Raw genomic sequence first — 19,532 nt, forward strand, 5'->3', positions numbered from 1 at the left:
CTGAGGTTCACGCAACACTGTTACCAAAATGTTTGTCTGAATTTTCAGCATCATTACTCCAGTCTTCAGTGTCACATGATCCTTCAGAAATCATTCACTCAATCACCTGTGATACTTTTTTTAGGATTCTGTGATTCCCGTGGATAAAAACAGTATGTGCATATGGCCAAAGACAGTCAAATGTGAGATACACAATGTAATACAGTAGAGAATAGCTTATAAACACAAAAACAGCAGAGATGTGTGTACAGAAGACTAGTGAAAATGACTCTAATCGGCTGGAATGAGAGCGAGATTTAGATTAAAGTGCAGTGATGTCAACATTGTGAACCTCAAACTCGTTCACTGCTGCTAAACTCAGCCCACATATCTGAGCTAAGACCGACAGAGGTCAATGTGTGCGCGTGTGTGTGTGTGTGTGTGAACCACAAACCACAGTAACACAAACGCTGCAAACCATCTCCTCTGACACAGATAATCGTGACTTTCCTCTAGTGAAAAACTGGCACATTTCCAAAAGTGAACAATACAAACACACACACACACAATCACACCTTTGCGTACAGCTCGGGCTTCAGCTGGTGTGTGTTTCAGGCGTTTCTGACTATCAAGCAGGTTTTGTCCCACAGGGTTAAATGCTCTTCAGGAAACCACAGTTGTCTCCGCCCCTCCGCTATCAATCACTCACTGCGCTCATAAACAACCTCACCGCTCAAGACACACTGCCTTTCATGTGCACGACCCCGTGACCCCACGACCCCGACACAGGTCAGCCAACGCCAGAGCCGCAGATGAAGTATGCGGAGAGAGGAGAAAACCAGAGAGAGAGAGAAAGAACAGACAGGTAGAGAGAACAGAGAGAGCTCTGTGTGCGTGTACGTTTAATATACGCACCGTGAATACACACACACGCGTCACACCTGTAAGTGTGCATGTGTTGCTGCAAACACTCACCATCTGAGATGTGTCCAAAGAAACAATGGAGCGAGTCTCCTCATGAGGGCACTCAAGAGCACTGGACACACTCGTGCCACCTGAGAGAGAGAGAGAGAGAGAGAGAGAGAGAGAGAGAGAGAGAGAGAGAGAGAGAGAGAGAGAGATGTGATCAAAGCTGAATTTTCAGCATCATTACTCCAGTCTTCAGTGTCACATGATCCTTCACAAATCATCCTAATATGATGATTTGCTGCTCAAGAAACATTTATGATTATTATCAGTGTTATTATTATTATTATTAGTGATTATTATCAGATTTGCGTGGAAGTCATGATTTCCACAAAACATTTTTTCCAGTATTATTTGACAAACTTATTTTCAGAATTATTTGAAAACCAAAGTACACTTGGTTTACACTTTTCTTTTAAGGTGTCTTTGTTAAACTATAATTCTGTATTTAAGTACTGAGTAATATGAAGTAACTAGGGCCCGGTTTCACAGACAGGGCTTAGACTAAGCCAGGATTAGACCATAGATCAATTAGGACATTTAAGTAATTTTTATAAACATGCTTAGAAAAAAACATTACCGATGTGCATCTTAAAACTAAAAAGGCACTGATATATTTTTAAGATCAGTCAGTGCAAGTTTATTTCAGTGGAAACAGCTCAGACTTGCATTTTAGTCTAGGACTAGTCTTAAGCCCTGTCTGTGAAACCAGGGGTACATGTACTCACTACAGGGTTAGGGTTAATTGCGTGTAATTGTGCATAAGTTGTGAAGGTACTCGCCTCCGTAGGGGATCAAGCAGACGTTGTGTTTACAGGCCAGATCCACGATCTTCTCCACATCACTGTGACAGCCTGATGAAACCAAACACACTTATGACACACACACCACCTCCATATCAGTATACACACATCACACAACCATAACCATAACACACAACCCTTACGCGTAAAGTACCGCTCAAAGGTTCGGGGTCGGAAAGATAAAAAAAAAAAATCAAAAAGTTTTTCTCTTCTCTTAATTTTTTCAGAAAATCATGATACATTTTTTTTCAGGATTATTTGATGAATAGAAAGTTCAAAAGAATGTTAAATATAAATCTTTTGTAACATTCTAAATGTCTTCATATTAGGGCTGAGATATGATTAATCGCATCCAAAATAAAAGTTTGTCTTACATAATGTGTGTGTGTACTGTGTATAATTATTTTGTGTATATAAATACACACACATGCATGTATATATTTATGATTTTTTATTTATTTATATATTAAATATTTATATTTACATACTGTGTATAATTATTTTGTGTATATAAATACACACACATGCATGTATATATTTATGATTTTTTATTTATTTATATATTAAATATTTATATTTACACACACATACATACATACATATATATATATATATATATATATATATATATATATATATATATATATATATATATATATATATATATATATATATATATATATATATGTATATGTATGTATGTATGTATATGTGTATATGTGTATATATATATATATATATATACACACACACACACACATACACATATATATATATATATATATATATATATATATATATATATATATATATACACATATACACATATACATACATACATACATATACATATATATATATATATATATATATATATATATATATATATATATTCAGTATACATAAAAATATTTCATAAATGTATACACGCATGTGTGATTATATCCCGTGGGATCTGATTGGACGGTGGACACAGGTCATTTCAGAGGCAGAGAAAGTGACTTTTCTTCAAGATTATGAAAAGGAGGATTTTCTGAAGGAGACTGCGAGGGTGACCGGACAGCGTGATGATGGGACGGGTGAATTCTCCGAGAGGGAGGACATGATTTGCTGGCCGCTTGGGTTTTCTCCTAATCAAAGCTGGGCCGTTAATCAGAGCTGCTGAATGGGTGCTGTCAGGAATCCACCAATCAGAGAGCAGCCAGAGTCTCACTGGATGGAGAACGCCCCTTTCCCTCTAATGAAAGCAGCTTCTCATGAATATTAATGAGCAAACTGAGGCCGTCACTCACTGGGCCAAACCACCATGTCGGGCACGCGTCCGATCCTCCCCTCACGCAGGGCAAAGATCTCGTGCAGGCAGTGACCTGAGGAGGAGGAGAAACACTGTCACACACATGAACATGAACATGAACGGAAGAGGCATTTATATAGCGCTTTCATATGTACTACTGTACACCTAATATAAAGATCCAGTAACTGAAGTGAAACTCAATCTGAATCTTTTTAGTGATATGAACACATGACTTTATATAGGTAGCATATAGTAAACTAACCTCTCAATAAAATACACTAGTTTGGAGCGAGCATGATTATTTTAAGAAGTTACTACTTTTATTGAGCAAGGATTTATTGCAGTGATCAAATCTTACATTAAAACATTTATAATGTTGCTAAAAACAAATAAATCATGTTTTCCACACAAATATGAAGCAGCACGACTGTTTTCAACATTGATAATAATCATAAATGTTTCTCGAGCATCAAATCATCATATTAGATTGATTTCTGAAGGATCATGTGACTCTGAAGACTGGAGTAATGATGCTGAAAATTCAGCTTTGATCACAGGAATAAATTACACTTTACTATATATTCACATAGAAAACAGTTACTTTAAATGGTTATAATATTTCACTGTATTTTTGATCAAATAAATATAGCTTTAGACTTCTGTACAATGATTAATATATTAAATGATAAAATATTATAGTGTTTTGATTAAATTTAAATAAAAATAAAAAACATTATTCTAATTTATTTTTAATTTATTTTAGCTTCAGCAATTCTATCACAATCGAACAAACTCCCTTTTAGGAAATTTTGTGATAAAAAAAAAAGAATGAATGAATTTATTTCACCCCTAAATCAAAAGAAAACCAAAACTGATTATAGTGTGCATAAATAAAACCAATTTTAGGACCATTATAATTTTTAGCATTATCACATTTTAATAAGAAATGTATATTAAAATAAACCGAATATCTGTTTGAAAAAAATTCCCCACAGTGAAATATGAGGGAATGCTTGACAAAATTCTTATGCATGCTTGGAAAATTGATCAAACTTCTTTCTGCCAAACACAACGTTGTTTACCATGCGCTCGGAAAACCCGGTCCTCTGGGTCATGTGACGCGGACACACCCGCCGCTTTCAGATCCTCCACGAAGGGCTCGTTCAGGTTAGGAGGAGCGACTGCACTTAAGTTCAGAGTGGGCTAGAGGAACACACACATATCGTATTACACACACAATCACACAACACAAGAGTCTGACACACAGCTGTCTGAAACACACTCCACTCACTGTGGCAGGAGATTTATGCTGTAAACTGGCTCCAAACGTGCCCTCAAACCAGTCCTTCAGACTCGGCAGGATCAGCCCACTCAACCGATACCTGAAACCAGCACACACACTTCACGAGCCCATCGCCGGCAAACTGACACTGCACCGTTCCCTAAATCTGCATTTCCCATTCAAGTCTATACAAAACATGTAATATGAGGCTAAATACTCTACTGTTATTTTAGGATTTTTTACACGAATAAAAATCCAGTTATTTTCTTCTATTTGGATTTTTTTCTTTTATGATTTTTGTTCTTAATTAAATTCAATTGTAAACAATTATTAACTCAAAACGATTTAAATAAATCTTTAACACAATCTCTCTAAGCTTATCCTGCCAGATGTGTCCTTGTGTTCAGTTTTCCAGCCACTAGATGGCGTGAGCACATCACACTCAACTAGGAAAAACTGAAGAGACGAAGCTCCTACCGAATATATTTAATACCCAAGTAAAACAATATTATAACAATATTGTATAAAACAAAACAAAAATGATAAAGTTTCCCACAAAAATATTATACAATGATAACCACTAAGTACCAATGATAATTGATCACCAAATCATCATATTAGAATGATTTCTGAATGATCATGTGACACTGAAGACTGGAGTAATGATGAAAACACCTTCTGGAAATAATTCTGAAGATTTTCAGAATCATTTCCAGATTGATTCTGCATGTGCTATTCGACGTCTATGACCGTTTCAATATATACCGGTAGACGTTCTGTGAATGACATTTCTGTGTGAAGGAGGCATATGGCAGTGAGAGCACATCATCTGTGTGTGTGTGTGTGTGTGTGTGATGAAGCAGCGCCGCTCTGTCTGTACAATTACACAGTGTGTGTGTGTGTGTGTGTGTGTGTGTGTGTGTGTGTGTGTGTGTGTGTGTGTGTCCTTGAGACTGTGGTAAACATCTCTGTCCAGACCCGTCTCATGGAAGCCACAACCCTGCGTGAAACTCAAGTGCACTATGGCAATGTTTGGAAAGAACAATGACACGTTTCGAAACACAACAGTGCACAAAATCCACATCGCATAGCTAGACATATCATCTGCACGTCACAATACAGAAAATAATAGTTTAAAAAAGCGATATGCAAATAAATGTGAATTGAACTGGTATACTCTTCTCTGATTGGTCAGATGACCCAGTCTGTTGTGACTGGTCTACTCTGCTCTGATTGGTCAGATGGCCCAGTCTGTTGTGATTGGTCTACTCTGCTCTGATTGGTCAGATGACCCAGTCTGTTGTGACTGGTCTACTCTGCTCTGATTGGTCAGATGGCCCAGTCTGTTGTGATTGGTCTACTCTGCTCTGATTGGTCAGATGACCCAGTCTGTTGTGATTGGTCTACTCTGCTCTGATTGGTCAGATGGCCCAGTCTGTTGTGATTGGTCTACTCTGCTCTGATTGGTCAGATGGCCCAGTCTGTTGTGATTGGTCTACTCTGCTCTGATTGGTCAGATGGCCCAGTCTGTTGTGATTGGTCTACTCTGCTCTGATTGGTCAGATGGCCCAGTCTGTTGTGACTGGTCTACTCTGCTCTGATTGGTCAGATGACCCAGTCTGTTGTGATTGGTCTACTCTGCTCTGATTGGTCAGATGACCCAGTCTGTTGTGATTGGTCTACTCTGCTCTGATTGGTCAGATGACCCAGTCTGTTGTGATTGATCTACTCTGCTCTGATTGGTCAGATGGCCCAGTCTGTTGTGATTGATCTACTCTGCTCTGATTGGTCAGATGACCCAGTCTGTTGTGATTGATCTACTCTGCTCTGATTGGTCAGATGACCCAGTCTGTTGTGATTGATCTACTCTGCTCTGATTGGTCAAATGGCCCAGTCTGTTGTGATTGGTTGACCGCTTGCAGCGCTTGTTGTAAACAAAATGCACTTGATATGCAGAGATACGAACAGTAATGATGGGGTCGGTTTGACCGTATCAATCTCAACAAACTTTAAACTGAATTAACAAAATTAAATACATTAGCAATTAACATCCTGACCATATGCTCTTGTATTCCTCAGCAAAAAGAAAGTCATACAGACATCAAGGTGAGTAAAGGATGACAGAACTGTCTATTTTTGGGATTGTAGCGCACTCAGCTCTGCTTAACATTTATATCATGTTGAAATCCACTCTGAACAATTCTGCATGTTTTCCCCAGAACAGATGAAGGAAATATCTGAGTCTAATGGGTATTTGTTTGGTGCGTCGTACTCACCGTTTGCCTGTGAACTCTGCTTGACCCTTTTTATTAAACAGGAACCTGGAGTCACTGTAACCCCAGCCATTCCACTTCATGACCTCCTGCCTGAAAGAAACAGAGGCCACGAGTTTACACGCTGTTTAACAATGTCACAACGTATATTCAATGACATGCAACCTTTGTCTTGCACGTCTGCAAATATAATATTCAATTATAGTGACCTGCAGACTGCACTTCTGTCTTTATAGTATGATAATGAGAGAGCTCATGAACAAATGATAGTGTTACTATGAAAGTCCTGAAGGTCACAGCATTCACTTCTGCTCAGAGTAAAGAGAGCTTCGGATAAGAAACACTTTAAATAAGAGTCAACAGAATATAGAGTCATATATTTCCTGCTGTATTTATCTAGTCACTGCATGAAAGGATGCCAAAAACAGCACTGTTTTATGTGCACTAAGCAAAATCTGCTGTTTGGCAAGTTTAAATGTATTAGTTTATTAGCCATAAACTTAAATAAAAAATAAAAAAAAAATTTTTTATTTATATATATATATATATAATTTTTTTTTTTTTTTTTTTAATGTTTAAATGTTTTTTTAATGTTTTATATATATATATATATATATATATATATATATATATATATATATATATATATATATATATATATATATATATATATATATATATATATATATATATTTTTTTTTTTTTTTTTTTTTTTTTTTACATGCCTGTATGGTCAGAATTTATTGTACAATATTTCTAAATAATAATAAATTGTTAATGTTGAGTGTAAAATTGTAGTTTAACAAAATATTGCAATGATTTTCTTTATTAAATTATGTCAATGTTTTCTCACTCAATGTATTTGTGTTTTTACAATGGGGGGGATTTTGTTTTTACATACAGCACAAGGAGGCTTCAAGGAGGGAGGGTCGAGCTAGCCTCTGTTTTGTTTGACAATACTTTGAACGTCAACAAGAAGTGACGTCACCCAGCATCGCTTAGAGCACCTTGAAGTTTGTCAGGTGGGTCTAACAGTATCAGGTAAGTATTACCTGTAATCACCTGTAATTAACAAAGTAATCAAATGTAAAATAACACCATATAGTCTTAATTGTATAAATTAAATATAGATGAATGCTTACAATTAAAGTTACAAAAGTTTGATTTGACAAAAGTTTGACAAAAGTGATTTTCTCTTTGTCTTTTGTCGTTTGATTAACATTAATGACACAGACGACAGCAGATTATGAGGCTGCTGTCGCTTTAAGAGTGAATGCACAGATCCAATATACTGATACACATGTATCTGCTTTCCCAACTCGCTTAAGACATAGACATAACCACTGTGTTTAGGTGAATACTCGCCAAGATGGGCATTTAGACATCATTTAGTGTGTATTTGGCCAGTTAAGCAAAAAAAACCTAAATTTGGCACTCGTGATCTGTTTGAGAGGCGGCTTTATGTGTGCGCACTTCAACTACATTATGGTTTGAAACATCCCCCCACGTCACATTCTCCTTAAGTTAAGAAACCTCTTAGTTATAGTTGTGAGGATATCATCACTAAGGGTTTTCTTAACCCGAGGGCCTTCTTGCTCAGAAAAATAACCGCACACCTCTCCTGTCTTTTCTCGAACCATAAGCATGATCAATAGTAATTGTAAAGATTGCCTTAGAAAACAGCACTAACTAAAGCACACGTTCCTTCCTCCAGGATTGAGCACAGCTGTGATCTCTAGAGCGGTGAGCCTGCTGCGAGACTCACACTAAACACACGCTGTTCGTGCGCACAAGCATGAGTGGCTGACCAGAGGAGGGAACCTTCTGGATCTTCTGACAAACAGCCCCTCAAACTCTCAATACAGACACTGAACACTTCTCTCCAGCAAAGCAGACAAAAATGACAGACAGACCTGACAAGAAGACAGAAACAGAGACGTTATCTGAATCAGCTGAAGTAGAATCGTTTCACTCAAATACCATGGGGGGAAACTGCCATATGTACCGCCATACAGATCATTTGCTGTCATCTCATAATTTTTTGATAATTTGGGTAATTTTGTTGCAATAACTTACGTTCAGCACAGAGAGATTTTATTTGAATCGTTTGACTACACTTACAAAAAAAGACAAGTAAACAGTCAGTAATAAAATAAGAGCAAATAAAAGATAAGATAAGATAAAATAAAGAAAGAGCACAAATAAATACAATGGAATAAAGAGACAAATGAAATAAACACGACTAGTTTTTCAGGTGGGTCTAATGGTAGAAATTTTACAGAAAGGAAAGCAGTCAAATGTAAAATAACACTGGATAATCTTCACTGTAAAAATTAAATACAGATTAATGCTTACAATTAGAGTTACAGCAGCAGGTTTATGAGGCTGCTGTCACTTTAAGAGCTTAAGCACGGATCCAATATACTGATACACAACATGCTTTTCCTCTCAACTATTTATGTTCCAAAACTGACTGTATTTACCAGAATACTTGGCAAGATGGCATTTTGACATAATTTTGTGTGTATTCGACAGTTTAAGTGCAATTAGCCATGAATAAAAGTCAGTTTGGGCATCGCAAGCTGTTTGAGAGGCGGCTTTATGTGCGCGGCACTTTTGTTGTGAGTGCGAAACCTGTGATAATGGCTAAAATGATGTGCGATACAGGCACTATTCAACTGGAGCAAAGAGTGACAGGAGGAGGGTGTGTGTCAATTCACCGTCGGAGAGAAGAAAGAGAGTGAGAACGCAGAGCTGGTATCGGTGTATCTATACTGCTGAAAATGAGTACTGGAACCGTTTCAGATATTTCAGTATCGATACATATCGAAATATCGAGATTTGTTGTCAACACTAGCGGAGTCTAATAATAGACACTAACAAACCCTAAATATACCCTCAATGACCCACAAAAACATTCAGCCTATGTATTTTCACTCCTGCAGACATAGTTATACAGAACCAGTCTCATTTTATAAATTACACAGGAAAAATAATTTTAGGGATTTTTCAGGCATATTGAAATTGAACTAAAAGACGAGCTGGATTGATTCATTATAATGCACTAAGACAAAAGCTCTCAAACAAAGCAACTTTCTTTGAATATGACAGACTTGGCTTGAATGAAATTCTGCTGCAGTAGTTAGCCTGTTAGCAAATGGGACCAAAAATGTAAAAACCAAATAAACTATGTGATCTTTCTAGATGAAGGCTACATTTGAGTAACTGTTCATCTGGCACACACTACCAAGAGGAAATACTGTAAAACCCTGCAGTATAATGACTGGCATGATAAGATACAAGAATGCTGAAAAGCAAAGCTTTCTACTACTGGAAGTTCAACAAACTCTACAGCTACCATTTCTCTTTGACAACGAACATTCAAACACATCCAGAAATGCCAGCAGTATCTTATCAAGGAACTGCACTGGATATACAGAGCTTTGGGATAAAAGTGAGGCCTATTGTTCCTAAGTGTTTCTTTCCACACGTCTGGGAATGTCGTACATATGTTGACCAGGAGAAGTAAAGTTAGGGCCTGTCCCAATACACACACTTGCAGTCTAGGCCTCTTGAGAGTGTGTGTATGCAACGACAGGAATGTGCAAGTCTGACCCAGGTCTGAAAGATGCCAAAGCTAAATCCATCTCTAATACGACTTCAGAGAGTTTCCATTACCCTTCAAATTACACAAATTGAAATTGCGAATTGAAAATACACATTGAAAATGGAAACACACCAATTTCGCAAAAACTCCCCTGTATCGCAAACAAGTTTTTACGCTCGCATGAGGTGTTTTTCAGGCCTTCAATCCTTCGATTAAAAATAATATCTAGTGCAGTGGCTGGGATATATACCAACAATGTTTGTCATGATTTTTGGAATGACTTATCACGAGAGGAAAAACAGTAACGTTTTAGTCGCATAAATCGGTTAATGGAAACACCATAATTTCGTAATCGACATTTAGGAAATATCACAAAAGTTTTGCACAAATCTGTAAAGGAGATGTGGCTACTGATATTTGAGGGCTAAAGGCCCCGATATATAGCCTGACAAGTCAGACCCACATCAAGATGTTGGGTCTGGGAACACACCATTGGCAGGACTCAATCCGAGGGCCGGGATAAACGGTAGTCTTTCATATTCCCTCTGCACGCAATAGCACAGCGCTACAACCAACCAGACCGTTCTCCCACCAGCGGAGCTAGTGGATAGATTAAACTATTGCTGTATCCGGTCGGAAAAACTCCGAACACATCTTCCTTTTTTAAGGTCTAAGTGCCGTTCTTTGTTCTTTTCTCAAAGAAAATCTTGACTCCAAGTCTTTCAGAGTCGCGGCCAAAGCCGATTCGAGACCGCTGTTCGCCAGCAGCAGCAGCCATCTTTGTTTTCAAGTAGCAGGGAACCGTCGCAACTCTGCCGTCATTATGTTAAGCCCCGCCCACCGACTCTATACACGATGTGATTGGCCTGACTAGAGTTTGGTTTTTCCAGCTCACAAGCAAACGGAGAGTTGCTAGACGACACTGAGTGCAAAATAAAATTTGCTGCCACTAGGGTGCGTCTATATTTCTAGGCTACCCGATACACAGAGTTCCACACAAACTCTGGTGCGGTTCGACTGAAATATGAACGCAACACGGACCAAAGAAACATCTACAAAAAACAAAAACAGGACGTGATGTCACAAGATGCGACTCTTAAAGGACAGAATGCTTAAGCATACCCGGTTCACACCAAGACACCAACATTTGAAGTTTATTTTAAAGTGCAAGTACTGTAAATAAAGCACTGTAAAAACAACATGCTGTAAGTGTGTCCCATCGAGTAATCAAAAGTCCGACACACACACACTTGTGTTCCTTCATGCCCACTTTAACACTTGGGCCAAATACAGGAAATAGGTCATGTAGGTAGAGAAGTGTTCCAGCGCAAAGACCACAACTGTGGTTCATACGGAGAAGCTCAGTCAGAGAAAACATTTGTGATTTGTACTAGAAGTGGCCAAACTGCCTGAGAAAACAGCATGACACCGACAGCACGGCCAAAAACAATCTACATACTAAAATCTTTCAGCTGTGTCTCAGTAGGTCAAAGGTTTCTTCACCTCGTGTCCCGCACTAGATGGCAGCAAAGTCCCGTTAGCGAACACAAAGTCAGGCCACCCCGGCCCTCACCCAATCACAGCACAGCTTTGCCATGATAACTTTTGACAGACAAAATTCAACTCGTGGGGAGATCACCTCATATTTACATTCACAGGGACCAATGATCTATCCACTAACTTACAAGAGGACAGTGATAACGGCTGTCAAGGATATAACAACCTTAGAGAAAGAAAGCAAAAAATCAAATCACAGCAGCGCTCTAGAAAGATAATTAGTCTATATAATGAGTCCACACGAGTTTAATGGATGCCATAAAGAGCTTCAGGCCAGAGCTGTTGAGAGGCAGAACACACAGAAATAACCAACGCCCTTTTTGTTTACAGAAGCATCATCATCATCATCACTTGCAAGGAAAGCACATGCCTGAACACTCAGGAAACAAGGAGATATCAATCTTTACAGACTCAAGGACTCACAAACCTAGACCTTCAGCACACAGCGACCTCCAGAATAAAGAAAAAAACTTAAAGAACACTATATAATAGCTTTCATTAATGGGATAGTTGAACACAAAAGAAGATATTTTGAAGAATGTCGGTTACAAAACAGTTGACGGCATGCATTGAGTTACATGGTAGGAAAAAAATACTATGTAAGTCAATGGGTGCCGTCAACTGTTTTGTAACCGAAATTCTTCAAAATATCTTCTTTAGTGTTCAACAGAAGAAAGAATCTCTTACAGGTTTGGAACAACATGAGGGTGAGTAAATGATGACAGAATCTTCATTTTTGGGTGAACTATCCCTTTAAGCACATACATTTTAAATGGATGACTTAAGTCATTTAAGAGTTGGAAATCAGTTAGAAAGATCACCATGTATTCTCCACAGATCCTCTGAACACTCTCAGGGACCCTTGAACAACTCAGAAGCTATAAAGAGAGACCGATAGAGTTCACACAACTGTAAAACCTTCATCTACTTATACCCTCATGTTGCACAACTTTTTTTTTTTACTATACAGAAGATCACAGGCAATGAAAGTGGCTGTCAAGCCCCCCAAAAAGCACCATATGGCTCGGTCCACATGACTCGTGCAACATATTACAATTATCTAATAGCTTTGCGTGAGGAACAGACCCAAATTTAACTGCAAATGCCCTGGTTCTTAAATCTCGTTTCCTTGAGGCTGAGTAGATGACGACAGGAATCATTTTTAGGTGACCTATAGCTTTAAGGGCTGAAGCGAGTTTATAATGGAGGAACCAGCAGTCCTGTGACAGGCAACGGTTTGCTCGCTGCGCGTGTAACCCCTGCGATATGTGCAATGACCACAATGATTATGAAAACAAAAAAGAAAGAAAACTGAACATGTCCAGGTCTCGCGCGCCGCCGCACCCTCCTCCTCCTCCGGGATATGAATGGACACTTTGTTTCACTCCAGCTTTCACACACTGATACAATACAACGCCCGCTGCTGGGTCCCTTCACGCGACTGCTCTTTCTTTACATGCAGCGCTTATTTATGTATGTGAACGGTGTGTGTGTGAGGAGCTGGACCCCACCGCACACATATACTGTACCTCCTCTTCGGCACCGGTGTCAGGCTGCTCGGGTCGGATCGCGACGCCTCGGCTTTGCACTCCTGCGCCGCGACGCTCGTGTTTCCATCTTCTGTGCGTTTCTGCAGATGTCCTGCGATGATTCGGAGTCTCTGCTGTGCGTTGCTGCTGTTTGACGCCATGCTGCTTCCGCGTTTGCTGTCAGAGGTCAGCGCGCGGCTGATGATGGAGGGATGAGGTGGAGATTACTCACTGACGCGTCCCGTCATGCACCGCGCTCCGCCTCCCTCCGAGCTGATCTTCCCTGGCACTATACTTAAAGGGAACCTGTTACGCAAAATTATGTTTGAACATCAATGTGTGTCGGCAGTGTGTGTACACAACCACACTATAATGGTGAAAATCCACCCACTGCTTTTTTAATCCCCATAATAAATCACAAACAGTCTCAAAATAAGCCTCAAGTTGTTATGCAATGTGACGTCACATTGGGACATTTAATTTAATATTCAACAATATTATTGATCTGCATGCATTGACACCATTATATGAGAACTGAACTGAGCTGGACAATCATGGTTGTCTCCAGAGCAGCCATATATATATATATAAATTAACTAAATTAATAACTTTTTTATAACAAAAATGAAACATCACTCAGCTTACTTAAGCTGGACTGTGACGCTATTTTCTTCTGGAAACAAACTTTGTTGCATTATTTTCCAGTTATCTCTGTAAAGCTGCTTTGAAACAATCTGTATTGTAAAAAGCGCTATAAAAATAAAGGTGACTTGACTAGACATTAGAACAGCTAGGCCCCGCCCACAACTGCTGACAGTCTCTGCCCAATTAGCTTAGCTCCTCCCCTCAGTGAGCTGCACACAGCCCGCCATGTTTATCTCCTCGCCAGAGCATTTAACAGCTGCATTCAAGTAAGAAATATATTCTTATTAAAGCTACTAAAGTTATTCAGGAAAGAGCAGTGAGTGTTTATCTGTTTTTCTTTGTTGTTTGATTCATATTTACAGTATATATAGCTGTAGGTACAGTATATTATGCTCCTGTCGCATTAATACAGATCTAATATACACATGTGATTTCTTTACTTGCTGTTTATGTTCACAGACATAACTGACTATGAACTTTGTGTGTTTTTGACAGTTTAAGCGCAATAAGACGTGAAGGAGAACTTTTGCTTCAACTCAAAAATGGGCATTTACAACATGGTTTAATGAATTATCTGTGGGGTTTTTTGAGCTGAAACTTCACAGACACATTCTGGGGACACCAGAGACTTATATTACATCTTGTAAAAAGGGCCATAATAGGTCCCCTTTAAATCATGGAAATTTGATTTATTAAATATCACTTTTTCACTGTCTTATCTCTTAGAATAAAATATTTTTTCTCTCAAAAACCTACATTTGGCAGCATTTAAGTTTAAATCTTTGAACTGTGAATCTATTTACTGTAAGTTTTGTTGTTTTCATACAGTTGGTTCTCACATGTTGAGATAGCTAATATAACTTCTAAAATTATACAATAATAATACTACGTCAAAATTATAAAATAACATAAACTGAGTCCTCTTAGTTCCAGATCTGAACAACATTGACAATAATCAGAAATATTGATTTATTTGAAGTCAATATTCCTTTAATTCCCAAAAAAGTAGCCTACTTTATATATTTAGTGCCTGCATGTTTCATATGGTTCTAGTACAAAATTACACTAAACAGAACTAAATTTGTTTTACTTTGCTTGTAACAAAAACAAACCCACTTTGCCATATTTTTTTGTGTTCCATAAAGACTCATGCTTTGAAAATGCAGGTGTAAAAACCCATAAATCATCAAACCATTTCAGCATTCTTCACATACTGTACACTCTTGGCTTTAAAGTCCCCCTGTGGTGAAAATCCAGCTTTTAATGTTGTTTAAATGTCTATGTGGTGTTTTTAATATGCTTTAAGACAAACCATGTGTAAATTCATAAGTCGACACCATTGCTGAGTATTTTCTCCTTAAAACTGCAGTGAACCAAAGACAGTCTCAAAAACACGCTTTGAAATCGCTGGTAACCAATCAGATCAACGTGTGATCGTCAACGAGTGGATCTCTGAGCTGAGTGAGTGAGTGGAGGCGGGGCTCATTTGCATATTCATAGAACCACCTTTACTAAATGAGGCAAGAGTTACATTCAAGCTATTTTAAGACATGGACATTTTTTCAAGGAAAGAAAACGTTTAAATATGTAATTTTGGATAAAATAATTGACTACAGGGGGGCTTTAAATAAAACCTTTACCCCCGGTTTCACAGACAAGGCTTATGCCTAGTCCCAGACTAAAATGCATGTTTGAGCTATTTTTACTGAAAGCCACTTGCACTGACAGATCTTAAAATATATCAGTGCCATTGTTTCGTCCCAAGATTCAAGATTAGAAGTGTGCCACTTCATTTCTGTCTATGCGTGTTCTGTGTTGTTTCTGATTTTGATGATGAATTTTGTCTATTTTCTATGCGGGGTCTCCAGGGACCCCAGAGACCAGGAGTGTGACTATTTTTTTTTTCACACTAACATAAAAACATATAATTACAATTTTTTTTTTTTTTTTTGATCTAGAGAGGGTTGAGAGCCGTACAATGTTTCATGCCATCTGGACAAAGAGATCATTTAAAAAAATTCAGCAAGTCATTTGTGGGTTAAAAAGACCCAGAACACCATAGGGTTAAATCATTTTAAAAACACCACATAGACATATAAACATTAAAAGCTGGATTTTCACCACACAGGGGACTTTAAATAACATTATAAATGATCAGAAATTGACTTGATAACATTACATTATTGAGCTACTACACTTACTGATGTATATACAGTGCAATGCATAAGTTAATACACCCATGCTAAAGTTGACTAAAAAGAGGAATAAAAAATCATATTTTGGAAATTGAACTTAATGCCTTAATTTAAAAAATTAGGAAAAATCCAACCTTTAAGGACACCAATTTTCTTTGTGAATGAATAATGTATCGTAAATAAATAAATGTTCTTCCTTAAAATACATGGTGCATAAGTGAGTACACCCCTATGTTAAATTCCCATAGAGGCAGGCAGATTTTTATTTTTAAGTATTTTAAAAAAAATTTTTTTAGGATACTATGCATCCTGATAAAGTTCCCTTGGCCTTTGGAATTAAAATAGCCCCACATCATCACATAGCCTTCACCATACCTAGAGATTGGCATGGGGTACTTTCCATAAGATCATCTCTCAATGCAAATCAAACTAGCTTTTAGGCTAACTGAAATAAAATCATGCCAATCTCTAGGTATGGTGAAGGCTATGTGATGATGTGGGGCTATTTTAATTCCAAAGGCCAAGGGAACTTTATCAGGATGCATAGTATCCTAAAACATTTTTTTTAAAAATACTTAAAAATAAAAATCTGCCTGCCTCTATGGGAATTTAACATAGGGGTGTACTCACTTATGCACCATGTATTTTAAGGAAGAACATTTATTTATTTACGATACATTATTCATTCACAAAGAAAATTGGTGTCCTTAAAGGTTGGATTTTTCCTAATTTTTTAAATTAAGGCATTAAGTTCAATTTCCAAAATATGATTTTTTATTCCTCTTTTTAGTCAACTTTAGCATGGGTGTATTCACTTATGCATTGCACTGTATATATATATATGTGTGTGTGTGTGTGTGTTAGTCTGTCAGTGTGTTTGTAAATGATTATTCTGAATATGTTAAGCACTCTTGATGGGTTAAATGGTGCAGTTTCAATCTTTATGTGCTTGACTAATTAATAACAGATGTACTTTAAAATACACTTCAACAAAACCTCTCACATTTATTTCCCAGATGCATACTTTGCATATTGCATACTAGTATTTCAGACACATGGAACAGTTTTTCCGCTTGGAAATCTGTTTCGTCAGTGCCAATAAAGAGTTTTCTCTGTCTTAAGAGCAGATGACCCTCAAGAGTCACGTGACCGTGAGACATGCGCTCGTCTGATGATGTCATCACAAACCTCTAAGCTTCTCTGCACCGCCTTGTAAATATGGGATACATTGCTTTTACAACAATGGAAAAAGCCACATTTTTTTGTGTTTCCTGAGGTTATGGAATGGAATGTTTAATTGGAAAGTGGTGTGTTACTGTGCAACGGTTATTTTTAGATATTTAGCAATTGCGGTATAGCCTCCGCTATGCTAGTTGAACACTTGGAGAAAACATTCTGGGAAAAGATCATATAAATAACACAATCAATATAACACCTACATACACATATCTGTGATTCCCAAACTCAAAGGATGTTCATCAGCAGTTGGAAATAAAGGCATGAGCATGTTGAAATGATGATGATGATGATGATGATAATAATGATGTGATTTATTTGTGCGTGTTGTTTGAAGGACACAGGCTGTGCAGTGTAACGCTGGTACAGCTTCATCCAGATGGAATGATTGTTTCCTCCAGGCCTGAGCTTTAAACTCCCAAAACAAAGTTCTGTAATGCACTGACTGCGAACAATTAAGAGTCGGAGTGTATCACAGAACTTTACTTGGAAAGCCACAGCGCTGCTCGCCGATTCTCCTCCGCTCAGGGAAACTCTTCTGTACGAGAGAAACACACACGTTACATTTCTCATCCGCAGCATCACAAATCTATTCATTTATACACTGTCAAAAAGAAATTATGCGATCATCAATAAGTCATGGCAACATAAGTTTTTTCGATTAAGTTATGAATTTTTGTATCCATCTCGCTCTCATATATATATATATATATAGCCTTAACAAATTATATAAAAACATAAATATATTTATTTATTAGTGATGTTGAATTGATTAATTACTTCTAACATAAAAGTTGTTTACACATACATATATACACATATACATATACACACACACATATATATGTGTATATGTGTATATATGTATGTGTGTGTATATATATATATATATATATATGTATGTGTGTGTGTATATATATATATATATATATATATATATATATATAACGTAAACAAAAACTTGTTTGTTAGATATGATTCATCGATTTGACAGCACTAATATATATATATATATATATATATATATATATATATGCTAATAACTAAATATATAAATTAGCTGAACAGACCATTTGATTTGGCATACTTAAAATTTTAAGGCAACAAGTGAACTGAAGTTGAAGTAGGTGGCAATTTTTAACAGTGTATGGTAACAGTTATAATACTTATCAGAATGAAAGATGATTGACAGGTGAGACTGATCAAAGCATCTCTGAGCTGGAGCTGAAAGTGAGGAACTCCTCGAGCTCAGTAATGGCTATTAGAAGAATGTAAATGATGGATAAGACGCATAAACGTGGACTCATTCACACATGCACATAATCACATCATGAATGATGAACACATATGGCGGCCTACGGTGCACATGCAGAAAAAGAGCTACGTGCGCGATTCCATGCAAATTAAGTGCATGCAACAAAAAAAGACGAAGCGCAGAAGAATAAAATGAAACGTGTCACAAAAATCCGATTTAAATATTGAATGCGCTCTTCCACTCTGTCTATTTGCACAGTTAACAACTGGGGCAGCCGAGAACAGCTGACGTGTCGAAAACTGTGGAGCCGTGCATTACTTTATCAAGATCAAGTCTGTCATCCCGGAGTATATCTAAGCTTAACACACAAATATCATTTCACAAACTAAAAGAGAAGTCACAATGTGAGGAAAGGGGAAACTGAGGATGCCATATGTCATGCATGTGCACGTAACATCACGCAGACATTTAAGTAGTAGTTTACTTTCCACAGGAAAACTTCCAGTCAAGTTACTTTAATGCTTCACTGGGTGAATATCTCAATGAGTGTCGATGTGACAGGGTTTTAGAAGCACACGCGCACAGTCTGTGAGTGAATGCACACTTCCAGAGAGAGGAAAAGAGGAAAAGAACAACATACCTGCTGCAACTCACAGCACGAGCCAGTCGACGCTGGATAAAGTGTGTTTGGAGAAGAAGCTCTGCTGAAACACGGTCTCTGTCAGGAGAAGAATAAGAAGAAGCCCTGGCCTGGAGGATTGAGCAGATGAAGCTCGTGCAACTGTTGATGAAGCGCGTCCGCGTCCGTGCAGCAGCTGGAAGAATGTCGACGTGGAGCTGCCAATCGTGCGCGCGCAAACACGCACGCGCTTCGGGGGGAGAAAAAAGACGTTTTGCTGGTTTCAGGCACT

General features: G+C 37.8%; 1 protein-coding gene across 1 annotated transcript in view; it reads right to left on the reverse strand.

Moving 5' to 3' along the window:
- The window catches only part of agps (alkylglycerone phosphate synthase), a 42,529-nt gene extending 29,026 nt beyond the window's left edge, over positions 1-13,503 (reverse strand). Inside the window, exons 1-7 of the mRNA XM_084123385.1 lie at positions 13,291-13,503; positions 6,601-6,690; positions 4,334-4,424; positions 4,125-4,245; positions 3,041-3,115; positions 1,728-1,799; positions 955-1,034 (exon numbers count right to left, since the gene is read on the reverse strand). Coding sequence (XP_083979511.1) covers positions 955-1,034; positions 1,728-1,799; positions 3,041-3,115; positions 4,125-4,245; positions 4,334-4,424; positions 6,601-6,690; positions 13,291-13,451 — 690 coding nt within the window. The 5' untranslated portion in view covers positions 13,452-13,503. The remainder of the gene's footprint in view (positions 1-954; positions 1,035-1,727; positions 1,800-3,040; positions 3,116-4,124; positions 4,246-4,333; positions 4,425-6,600; positions 6,691-13,290) is intronic.
- Between the last annotated feature and the right edge of the window lie 6,029 nt (positions 13,504-19,532).

This window comes from Abramis brama, assembly GCF_963993115.1.
Source record: "Abramis brama genome assembly, chromosome: 8".
Taxonomy (NCBI): domain Eukaryota; kingdom Metazoa; phylum Chordata; class Actinopteri; order Cypriniformes; family Leuciscidae; genus Abramis; species Abramis brama.